The sequence below is a fragment of the Aphis gossypii genome, chromosome 1, assembly GCF_020184175.1.
Source record: "Aphis gossypii isolate Hap1 chromosome 1, ASM2018417v2, whole genome shotgun sequence".
Taxonomy (NCBI): Eukaryota; Metazoa; Arthropoda; class Insecta; order Hemiptera; family Aphididae; genus Aphis; species Aphis gossypii.
This window is the reverse complement of record NC_065530.1, coordinates 56,562,703-56,575,337: the sequence shown is the minus strand read 5'-3', so window position 1 is coordinate 56,575,337 and position 12,635 is coordinate 56,562,703. Positions and strand designations below refer to the sequence as shown.

General features: G+C 29.5%; 1 protein-coding gene across 1 annotated transcript; it reads left to right on the top strand.

Annotated features, from left to right (window-relative positions):
- Positions 1-9,672: 9,672 nt before the first annotated feature.
- On the top strand, positions 9,673-11,002 carry LOC126555875 (uncharacterized). Its single transcript, XM_050210805.1, has 3 exons — positions 9,673-10,041; positions 10,319-10,623; positions 10,688-11,002. The coding sequence occupies exons 1-2, from the start codon at positions 9,762-9,764 to the stop codon at positions 10,615-10,617; spliced, it is 579 nt and encodes a 192-aa protein (XP_050066762.1). The 5' UTR covers positions 9,673-9,761; the 3' UTR covers positions 10,618-10,623; positions 10,688-11,002.
- Positions 11,003-12,635: the final 1,633 nt, after the last annotated feature.

Below are 12,635 nucleotides of genomic sequence, written 5' to 3'. Positions count from 1 at the left end.
TCGGCAAATTATTATTGGACAATTTAAAAAACAACATGTGTAAAATAGGTGAGCTAACTTTTATGTTCGTTTTAAAATCTAAATTACACTGATATGGTTCGACAACATTTTCAAAGCACTTCAAATATTTCGTTGCGTGTAACACGTTTCTCCGATATTTTTGTGCGCCCGATCAATACAGCTCAAGTATATTATATATTTATCCCGTCGAAAAGTCCTCTGTCTCTCTATCAAAAATACTATGCTTACGGCGGATAAGTTATATTTTTAGAGTAAATTGGGTAATTATTATGTATGGTTATTGCACACGATATTATATTGTACACAGGAGAGCAATCTTAGTATATCATAATATGAGTATGAGTCTCGCGATGACAGCTATTATGGATACCATTGTATTATATATACATTATACCATTATACGTATTTAAATAATAAAAAAAAAGCATATACCTATACGGATTTCGTCGGTTCGAAATTATACTTCTTCACTACCACCACCAAAGCCAGAGCGTATAATGAGTGTTAATCCCGAGCGCATATAAATAAGAGGATTTAACAATCGTTAAGATAATTTTTAATGACCGCTAGAGAAAAGTGCGAAGTCCACTTCTCCCCCAGTCACGGCCGTTTGATTGGTGACGTTGTAACTAACACTTAACGTTAATCAGAGGGTAAAAAAAGGGGAATACGATAATTACACTCTAGGTATATATATGCACATCTATAGTAGTGGTAGCGGTGGCGGTGATCCCTAAATTTACAATCTCGAAATCCGAATAAAAAAAAAATATTTTCGCGTAAAAATTAGAATTTCCCCTACCGTATGAAAACGCATTAAGTTGCATTAATGCGATTAGTGCTGCCACACCCGACATGGCGCATTGGTCGTTAAGATACTGTTAGAGAAACTTCTTCAAATTAGGCGTGGACTTGTTTAAGACATATTTTGTATTTTAGAAAAACCAAAAGAAAAAGTTTTAAATATGCACTTTAGTTTATAATGAGCGAATCCGAATTCTCGAGTTAGCGTATAAATGTGTTGAATTTAAGCCACACACATTTCATACTTCTTAGGTATTCACATATATTTATTAAACAAATATAGAAATATGTAGAATAATAGGTATAGAAAACGGTTTCATACGACATATATTTACTAAAAATGAAACAAGTAATTACCGAAATAACATTATATCATTTACACATGTCGACATTTTAAGTTTAACATTTATTTTTGTCTCAATAGAATTATACTGTTTTAAGTTTTTACCGAGTTTGGATTGTTTCATTTTAAATGCATAAATTAATTTTATGGTCGTTATAATACTATGACTATCATATTTTTGATACTTTAAAACGACAATACAATAAAACGGACATTATTTATCTTTCTAAGCCAAACAATAATTTAATTACGTTAAAAACTGTCACTATAAAATATATATTATAAAGACGAAAATTATCATTTAAATTAGTTCGCAATGTAATAAACATAATTTTTGTTGCTGCATTAAATATATTATTATCTTTTGTTTAATATACATAAAGCACGATTAAAAAAAATGCATAGACGAAGTACTTAATTTTTTTTTTTTAGTGGATCGTTGAGACTACATAAGTCTTATTTTATTCTACGGTTCTTTTTGTTACATTATTCTATCTAAACTGGACGTTGATATAAGTTTTCAATAGTTGATTGATGAATAGTCAATGATTAATGAATGGTGACAGTTACAAATATGTATAATATGAAGCCAGACCTAACCAAACGACAAAAATACGATTTACTATGTCAACAGACTTAATATTACACTACAAACTACAAAGCGTATAACCTGTTCTTAATAGAGATTTAAGAATAAATGTATACCTACTTATTTTAAATGATTAGTGTGGTTAAAAATAAAAATGCCCATTATTTTTTTTTTAGTCTTTTCTCTCTAGTATTATTTGCTTCAATGCTAACAATGATTATACGAAATTCCGGGTAGTTGTATAGTTCCAATATTCCAGCTAGATGGCGATAACAGAGACAAATATGAAATATAATTCATATTACCGTCTGTTATATATAGCTATACTGTATAATACAGTAATATATAATATTCATATTTACCATAAACGATTTTTATGGCTACTCATTTATATATTTTTATTATTTTTTTTTAAATAAAACAATTGACTTTTCTATTACAAAAATATGAGTTGATAGTTTCGATACAGGCTTCTTGTTTAATGGTTGGGTATTAAAAGAAAAAAATAAATTGAAAATCCTTAAACGTAAGAACCACACGTGTTTGTACCAGACACAATCATTTATTTTTTAATTAATTATTTTATATTTTCTTTACATCCTACAGGAATGCCACTTTAATTATTTTTATTTTTTTTTTTATAAATTATTGAAACTAAAAACAAATCATTCTTTATTCTTAATAAATTTTAAAAAGTGAATTTTCAGTACCAATTTTTCTGAAAAATTAAAATTTTAAATAATTTATTTTCTCAAGTATAAAAAAAAAACTTATTAATATTGCAATTGAAAAATAAATCAATAAAACTTAATATAATTTTTGTTAAAAAATGAAACACCTATTATAGAAATGAATAATCTTCATTTAAAAAAAATATTTGTAGAAATATTTTTAGCTATATATTTCAGTTTTTTTTATGTACCATTTTTATTATTGAAAATAAGGCTTTGATATCTGAGTTATTAGCCAAGATTTATATTTACATTTATAACCTATATTAATTAATAATCATTATTCATTATAAAAGGTATTTCCGGCGTTTTGTCTTATTTTTAAATTTTGGAATCAATGTCGAAACTATTATTCTTTATAGCATAAGTGATGTAGTTGCAATATTTAATAAAAAAAACTTAAATTTGGGTAAAATTAAATTATCAAAAATAATATTAAAAAAAAAAAATTAAATACTTTTGTCGTTTAAATTTTTACAACAAAACGTATTCCTATGAAGTTCGTCATAGTATGGAAAAAAAAAAGAATTTATTTGCTCGATGGATTAAGAAATTATTTTTAATTATTGTACGCAATATAATAGTTTACGCATCATTATATAAATAACAGCACTTACAAGCATTTCACAATTATACGGTCATAAAACATAGATATCGATGTATTAAAAAATAATCATGTTATTTTATTAGGTGCATTGCGTGGTATATTGGCGATATCAAAATATGTGTATAGAATATTTTTCTAATCCATGTATAGTATCTATACAGCAGGTATCTATAATTAGTAAGTATTTATTTAATATTACACTTTTGCAAATAACAATAACAACAAAAACGCGTTGATGATTAAAAATAAAAAGCCTTCGATAGCGTCAAGTACTTACTGGGAAACAACATTGCGTATACCTACATTTTTTTTTTTATGACGTTTATTTATCGTCTAATAAAAACTTAAACGCTGCAATACTGTATAATTTATACAACCGGCGAATATAAAAATTCTGAAATGCGCTGCGGACATTGTTAAACACGGTCTCTAACTATGTGATTACGACCTGGATAAAAAACAAAGTTTTTTATCCTCCGAACCTAAAACTTAATACAGATAGTTCTACGCGTTATACTCCTTGTATATACGCTATGTCATAAAAACACAAATTTTGTAAGTGCAATAACTGTTTATAAAGTGTAGTAGTGTAATACGCACATTGCACTCTCTCGCTGCTCATTAATGAAAACAAATAAATGAAAATATGTATGAAATCAATAGAGTTTATCATTGTAGTTATTACACATGTACACGCGCGTAGTTTCAACTATAATATATAAATGTCTATATATATTACACGCGTAAGTATGTATGTATGTAGGTAATGTTCGAGATACGTCTCTTGAATATATTTGAAATATTCGTGAGATATTAAAAAAAATAAAAAAATACAATCATTGTACCTTTGCCCGACGTGCGTTTTACGGTTATTGGAAATCGTGTGTGTGTGTTTTTTTTATTATTTTCAATTTTAGGAGAATTTTGTTTTGGAAAACGGTTACACGGAGTGGAACGCATTCGATTTCGAGAGAAGGCGTATTATAATAATAGTAATAATAATAACAACATTCAGTGCAGACAACTCTCGCAATACGTTTCGACGATGACGACGGTGGCGTTGTCGTTGTTGTCATCGATACAATACCACCACGCTGTGCAATAAAAGCGATGTGAAACTTAAATCAAATTTCGTTTGACTTCCGGTGGTGCACGCCGTATGCCTCGATCAAAAAAAAAAAAAATTGCCTCACGCACTGCACAAGGATAACCAATCACTGGGGCCGAATACTTCCTACACACACACACACACCCTCATATATATATATTTATGTGTGTTTTTATTATAGGTGTGAGTGTAGTAGTCGTATAATATCGTAGTATCATGTCGATTCAATATTGTTGCAAAGTTTACGCTGTCTTACCCGAGATTTCATCCATATAAAGGAGCGCGGTGACGTAGGCGATCCGAGAGAGGCAGCGGAGTTTACGGGGGAATATCACCGACGTCCTTATTCGTACACACGTATAAGAGAGTCGTGTAAGAATCAACGGCGAGTGGTAAGCGGAGGGGAAAGAGACGTGAGTGAGACGCAAAGGCAAAACGGGCGACCCATCTGGTGCCGTATATGCCGGTTGATTGTCTATTTTTCGCCGTCCCGTGCGACTCCAATAATATTTCTCGTTCCTTTATATAATAATATATATTTTATTTTATCGCACGCATTTCCTCCTCGCCTCTTTCACCCCACCACCCACTCTTTATTCCCGGTTTCTTATATATATATATATATACAGAATATATATATCCTAAACGGTCTCTGCGGAAATTGGCCCATTTCAAAGCCACAGACATAACCGTCTTAATTCTCCGTGTCAGATTTACAGATACGTACGTGCCCGGTCCGGCAAACATATGGTTTCTTAATAATAATATAATAACGACAACCCACGACCAGCCACGGGACACGATGCAATAATAATAATATATAATAACTAATAACGACGAAACGAGCGCGACCGACGTCGGCTGTCCCGAACGAGTTCGGCAACCTATTTTATTTTTCTAGAAGCGTATAAGTGTTTACGTCGGAACGAGTTACATGAGTAAACTCCTTTGCGCAATGGTCACGATCGTCACGTTTTTCGCCCGAAAAACCATCTAAAACGGTACTATGCATATATTATATTAAATAATACATATATAGTGTAGTAATAGATTCATTCGGTTAACATTTAGGCGGATGCGATTGACGGTGTCGAGAAAATCACTTTCGGTTTTTACGACAGTCACTAAAAACATAATATTTTCAGATTTCGGAGACACAATTTTTTTAAACAAACGGAAACCTTCAAATTTTATTCACAGGATATATATATATATATATGTATCCACCGAGCACGATTTGTTCCAATCTGTAATTGTTACGCGTCCGGGACTGGTCAAAACACACATTATACGCAAAGTACGTACGTATATAATTAACGAACGGGTCCTTTCAAAGCGGTCGAGAATGGGGAACGGTGGAGAATTCGATGACGTTAATTTTGCGCTTTACACGTTATTATACAGTTTCGAACCCGGTTGATTTATTGAACAGTACCTACGTCCGTAGGTGTGTATGTGCGAGTATTACGCGAACCGACCGACGACGGTGACCCAATTTCGATGGAAATCGGCGGTAGTTTATGTGAATATTTGATATATCAATTAATAACGGCAGCACCGGCTGCAGCGGTCGTCGTTGTCGTCGTCGCCCGTCGCCGTGGCCGTTTGATCTCGGGCACCCCAAACGGAATCGCTAACAACGCACAATAGTGACCCGAAAGAGAGGTATATGTACATATTAAATATATATTATTTCAGAGCTCGTCCCGTTACACCGTACCGCCACCGACGGCCTCTTTCCCCATAATATAGCTGCTGTTAGGTGGCAGAGGAACTCGCGGGGCTTTGTTGTGTACACCATATAATAATATATAATGTACTCTTTGACGAGACACAGATTAACGGTAGACACCTCGTAATTAGCGAAGCGAATCCCCTGCGGTTTACAACGACTACGTCGACGACGACGTTTCTAATATTATACACATAATATTGATAATAATAATTATATTATAATCTCACACACACACACACACACACACATATACACGTGAACCGCAAGCCCACCCGCCACGACGTCACACGACAAGCCTATGTACGAACCAATCCTTTGCCGCGCGTCTCGCCCTCGCGGCACGTCCTCCGGACTTAAAACGTCGACGCCTTTATTAATAATTTCAATATTATGAATACTATGTGTGTATATAGCTAGGATACAGGTAGTGAGTATCCGCCGTTCGCCAGCCAACGGGGTCCGATTATAGGACGGGGGTAACTTTGCGTGCGCGAGGGGGTTAATAATAATAATAATACTAGTTATAATAACGATGCCACCTCAGCTACCCTCGATGGTACACACATAGGTACACAGTGCACACTGTACGTGATCGCAGGATTAGAGAATGATATATTATACATATCTATGTATATGTTTAGTCTTGGCGGTGCCAAAGGGCGATACGTGTCATTACCAAAGGTAAGATGTTATGTGTCGATATTTTAATATTATATGAAATCAATTCCAGTCTAGTTCTGCGATCGTGCATAATAGTTTATATTTTGACGCACATAAACGGTCATGTTATGAAAACCCGGCACAGGGCACGTGTTTAATTATTTCTATAAATATACACGAGGTATTTGTGTATAATACATATACACGTCATCTGTTCGAGACGCTTGACGAGCAAAGTTCGGAAAATGTTCTGACGGTAACTTAATTATTTTTTAAGGTTGTGTTGAACACCGATAAGACTTTTGCTACCAGCCTAAAGTATCTGATTGTATAGCTCGCCGGATCAATAAATGATTATTTAGACGGGTAGTTTTTGTTTGATAAATGAACTCGAGTTTTCGATTTATTTTTATATTTTAGCATACGAAAATTAATAAAAATAAAACTATATTACCATTATTAATTCGATAACTCTAATAGCAAAATTCTATATAATAAATCTATTTCCGAAGTTTTGGGAAAAAACAAAAATCTTTCAATAAAACCTACTCATATATGTTTCAAGAATCCTGTAGTATTTCAAAGGGATACAATTCTATAAGCCAAAATACTTTTCAGAGTTGAGAAAATAGTAAATTTTTTTTTTTTTTGGTGCTTACATTTTAATTAATTCAACTTTATAAAATTATTATTTATTTTTATTAGACGCGAATATATCACCTATCAAAGTACAATTGATCTACACATATTTCAAAAATTAGTAATTTGTCATAATAAAATCATAGTATTTCAGACACAATAATTTTAACTTAACAGTTAAATATAGATGTTGTAGAGTCGGTAGTCGGTACACCAAAGAGGAAGTTGTTAGAAATGGCTATATAGATTAGAAGTCTGTTTTACCGATAGTAAAACAAAAGACAAGCTTAATAATTTCCGAAAGAATTTCAAACATTTTTAAATGCACTCGGCTGTAATGCAAATTAGTATTTGTTTTCTTTTTCTTTTAAATTAAAAAGAAAAAAACAACTTATCATTAATTAATATAAATTAAATAATAATTTAATTAAAAAATAATTTTAAAAATTTGATTGAATGGTATATAGTAAATTTGATAGCAGATTGTAAAATATATAATCATATTAAGTTGCATACACTTTGCATATGTCGTCTACGCTTGAAACGTAAAATATAAAATAATAATATTATAATAATATCTCTGGCTTTAAAATAAAAATCATTGCAAACTTAATTAAAAATTAAATTTGGTAAAAAAGATTAAGCACGTTTACTGTTATCACGAGCATAAAATATTAAAAAAAAAAAAACCGTTATTAGATTATTGGTTAGGTACAAAATTGTATTGTATATTCAAATACAATTAATATTATATTTTGTGAAATTTTTATAGTTGAACGGCGTGTTATGTAGGCAAAATGGGTACATAGTTGTGTACACCGAGATTAATATGAAAGTCTCTGTAGTCTCAATGTTCATTGAGGTAATATGCTATTTTTTGGTGATATAATATTATAAGTTGACTTTGTCAAATTTGGAGGTTAAAAATGATTTATATCCAAATGACGTATTTTTGGCTATGATAATGTAAATAATTACGTTTCACTGCCAATCTGTATTTTGCACGCCAATGGTATATAGGTATTTATGAGTGTTCAATTAAAATGTATGACATGATATTACTTTATTGGGTTGTTAGATATGGCAGTATAGTGTACGAAACGCTGAAATATATAAACTTCAGTAAGTTTTAAAAATATAATAACGAAATTATTACATTTTTTCGACATTATTGTAGCTGTTTAGTACTCTCAGTAGCCCGTGGATGGTATTATAATTAGTGGGGTATTAATAACTTTAATCATGACAATCTAAAATTATTGCTTAAGTGGTTTCACTTTATATGTTTCTTCAACAAATGATCAATATTAGCATGTCTTCGTACAATTGTATTAACAGTCATGATTATTAAACTAACAATGAAATGATTCCAACGATTAAAAAAAATAAAATAATCTAAGTTTATTTAAGTTTTTTCACAATAATGTATGGATATATGGAAGTTAGAAATTTCAATATGTTGACGAAGTTAATTAAAGAAGTTAAATTTAAAAAAGGCAAGTAAGTGAGTATCGTTTAAATAAGTAATTTCATCTAAATCAGAACTTAAAATGTCTAAAAAAAATAATTGTCATTATATATTTTTTAGATTCTGTTTTTCCAATATGAACTATGCATGAAAAATCTTGTATTACATTTTTAAGACTTTGATACAAAAAGAAAAGTTTTTATACATTTTTAATTAAAAAATAGTTAAAAAAAATTTACGAATTTGATAAATTTAGTTAAAACTCTTACTTCAAAATTTATATAACAAAAATGTTTGTATCTGTATTTTTAATATTTGATATAGAATATAGGTACGTAAAAATATATTTTATAGAATATTGTTATAAATTTTCAAGCATTTCTACCCAGTTAAAAATTTTTGATCGATATTTATATATAAAAAAAAAATTTTAAATTTCTTATTCACACCCATTTTTCCTTAATTTTTTGTTTGTTTTCCAAATAATAAAAATAAGCACATAACATGTTTAAGCTTGACCTCTTTAATATATAAACTAGATTCAATTGATATTCAAAACTACCCCTATTTTTAAAAATCGAAGTATTTTCTCGACAACTTATAGTGTACTCATAATACACTCAAAACAGAACAAAAAACACACAATCATAAAACTAACAAATTCATCGCTTGGAATCTAAATATTTTCTTTTAATTTTTTAACTGATTTTATGTCTTATTAATTGAGAAAATATCATCATGCTCTAAACTAGAGTAGTTTATCAATTATTTACAAAATATTTAAATTATAATATTTTTCAATATTACCCAATTTATGTAGTGTCATAAATCTGAAATCATAATATTATCATAGTGAGTTCTGGTAAGTTAGTTATAAACATATTTTGAGTTATGTTAAATAATAATAATTAAATTGTTACACATTAGCTAAATTACAGAGTAACCATAGGAAAAATACAATAAAATATATAAATATATACATTTTATAATTGACGTTATGATAGTTAAATTGATATTTAAACAGAGCTCTGTTTATTCGTTTTTATTTGTTTTTAAATGATTGTATTAAAAGAACAATTCAAGGAAGTGATGTGTGGTATCAACGCTGAAAAGATAGATTATGTCGCGTTGACAGACACAAATCACAATATTAAAAACGAAACGACAGCTGTTGTAGTTAAAGTAGAAGTCATAGAAGCAAAGAACAAGAACACTTCCCGAGTGGAAGAGATCGAATTCGATAAACACTGTAGTTCTTCATCAAGAACTGATAGCTTGGCCAAGCCGTTGGAGTGGTCGTGTTATCAATCGACCCGGTTATGTGATCTCTATCGAGGTAACCGTACTAAACCCTAACGCTATAATAGTATAAGTTATACACATACCGGTTGGTTAATGTAAAAACACATACGCATTAATATTTCAGTATATTCTAATCTATTCATCTTTTTTGCTCAATTTACTATTACTGTTTTTTTTTCACGAAATAAATTTCCATTTGCGTTCGTCGTCATACTATCTACGAAGCGTTGTTTATGTAATAATATAATCGAAAACATCACAATATTATAACATATTGTATATATTTATATATTGTACATACTATTTTGCAGAACTTCGAAGGCCGCTTCCGTGGTATATAAGACGTACTAAAACTTTAGGTACTAAAACTCGGGTAATGCATCCACCACCGATATTTCCACAAGCAAAAACAGGCGTGTCTAGTGCTGCTTTAAAGTATAATGCAACGGAGCGCATTAAGAATTTGGCCAAACACCGGCCAATTTCAAAAACGGACAAATACGACGAACAAATGTGCTTCTCGGTAAAACCGTTGGCACTTAAGTACAAACCATCGCTTAGAATTGAACAACTTGCTAAGCCCCGATTTCCTCAAAAGGATTCAAGCTAATAACAGGTATAGGGTTAGATGAATACGGATTCATATATACATAATATATACATTATTTCATGTATTTCAGTTTGAACAAATAAATACCGATTGAAAAAATGTTAGTCAAAGGATAACACCACTCCATGATCCTGGCCAAACTGACAGTTAATGATAAAGAACGAAAATTGCTGGTAGGTTAACTCGCGCCTACTCGAGTAATCTACTTTTTTAACTGTAAAATATCAGTTTTTTAAACTTTCATATTATTGTGATCTGCACGTGTCTGCTATCTAGTCTTATATCTTCAAAGTCAGTAAAATGATCGCAGATCAAGTATTTGAACTCTTGTTTCAATATAATGTTTTATTGAAACGTTTATTTTAAAAAAAGATTTTTATTTGTACATCGTATATTTTATATCTATTAATAACAATATTTTTGTCGAATTTTTTTTCTTAAGAAATAATCTATAATAATGAATTTCTAAAAACTTCATTAAATATATTATATAATATTACCTATATTATATAATATATATATAGATGTATAATACTAGTTTGAAATGAAATATGCCTCGAATGGTCATAAAACATCTTCAATTCTTTAAATAAAATTAATAAAGCTGGTATGAATTTATAAAAATATATGGGAATACAACCAAAACAAGAACAAATAAAAAACCAACCGCAATGAAAAGCTGAATGAATATGATAACATAATTTCAGACAAATATAAAATTGCTAGCATTTTTAATACATTTTTATTAATATAAGAGCTGATATTACTGATAGTATTAATATGAATAATTTTAAATGAAAAAAAAAATGGAATAAACTTAACAATAATTGTTATATAACTAACTATATTTATTTTAAGCCAATTGAACATGATGAAATGAATTATCTTATTAGTGAAGAACTCACTCCTCCTTCTACATAGAGTCTTTGACTAACTTGTTTTTTTTTTTAAAAAAAACTGTTAATAATATATCACTATCATTATCAAATATATTCAATTAGTGTTTATTTGTAAGAGAAATTCCAATTTGTAACAAATAAATTGTAACAACTGAAAAACTTTATTTTTATAAACTGTACTAACTATAATTTATAAGCCAATCACATTGATATTGAAATTAAAGGATTCAAAAAGTTCAATCTAACTAACCTTTACTTAATTTACATTATACGTTTTTAGGTTAATTATATATATGTGTACACTATAGCTTAAGTATAAAAATATTATTACTTCAATATATATTCATAGTCTTAACTCTTAAAACAAGATTTAAAAAAAAGTGTTAATATAAATATTTTTAAATTAGAAACAACTTTTGGATAATCGAGACCATATTATGCTTTTATAAACTTCTGTGTTAAATTTAAAATTAACCCTTATGACTTTTAAAACCCCATTAGTTTTAAGGAACTTTTTATTGATACCACTGTAAGTAAATTGTATTCATAGTGCATAATATAAATAATAGGATTAATTTTACATTAGTTATTAATGTTATTACTTATTGATTTGGTTTACATAGTCAGATTGTAGGTAATCGACTCTCTTTAGTTATAAAGATAATTTTGTGTTATGTAATAATATTATTTTTGCAATTTTATTCAATAAATACATAACTTTTTACAATCTATAACAGGGTATAACGATAAACACGAGATGAATCTATATGTATAACTGTCAATAGACTGATCATTAAAATGGGTTTATCCAGGTATCAATCCAAATTATTATATACCTATTTTATAAGTGGTTATGTTATTTAAAAAAAAACATTCAGAGCTGTAATTAAAGTATTTAATACAATCAATATTTTGTTTAAATAAAACCGACTTGTGATACACTTCGAAATCTCAGATCTACTTTTTCAGTGAAGTTAAAAATTGTATAATTAGTCAGTAACTAAACGACAACGGTGGTCTTCTTTATTTTTAATTTAATATTTTATTTATGTCAACTGCGTTGACAGCTGGCAAAGTTTTATTCCATCACATCCAATGCCGTTGTGTATACCGCCTTCG

Bases quoted from the DNA above. Each gene is read 5' to 3' on its own strand.
- LOC126555875 (XM_050210805.1), top strand. From the start codon at position 9,762: ATGATTGTATTAAAAGAACAATTCAAGGAAGTGATGTGTGGTATCAAC. The intron at 10,042-10,318 runs GTAACCGTACTA...ACTATTTTGCAG, and splicing joins GTTATGTGATCTCTATCGAG to AACTTCGAAGGCCGCTTCCG.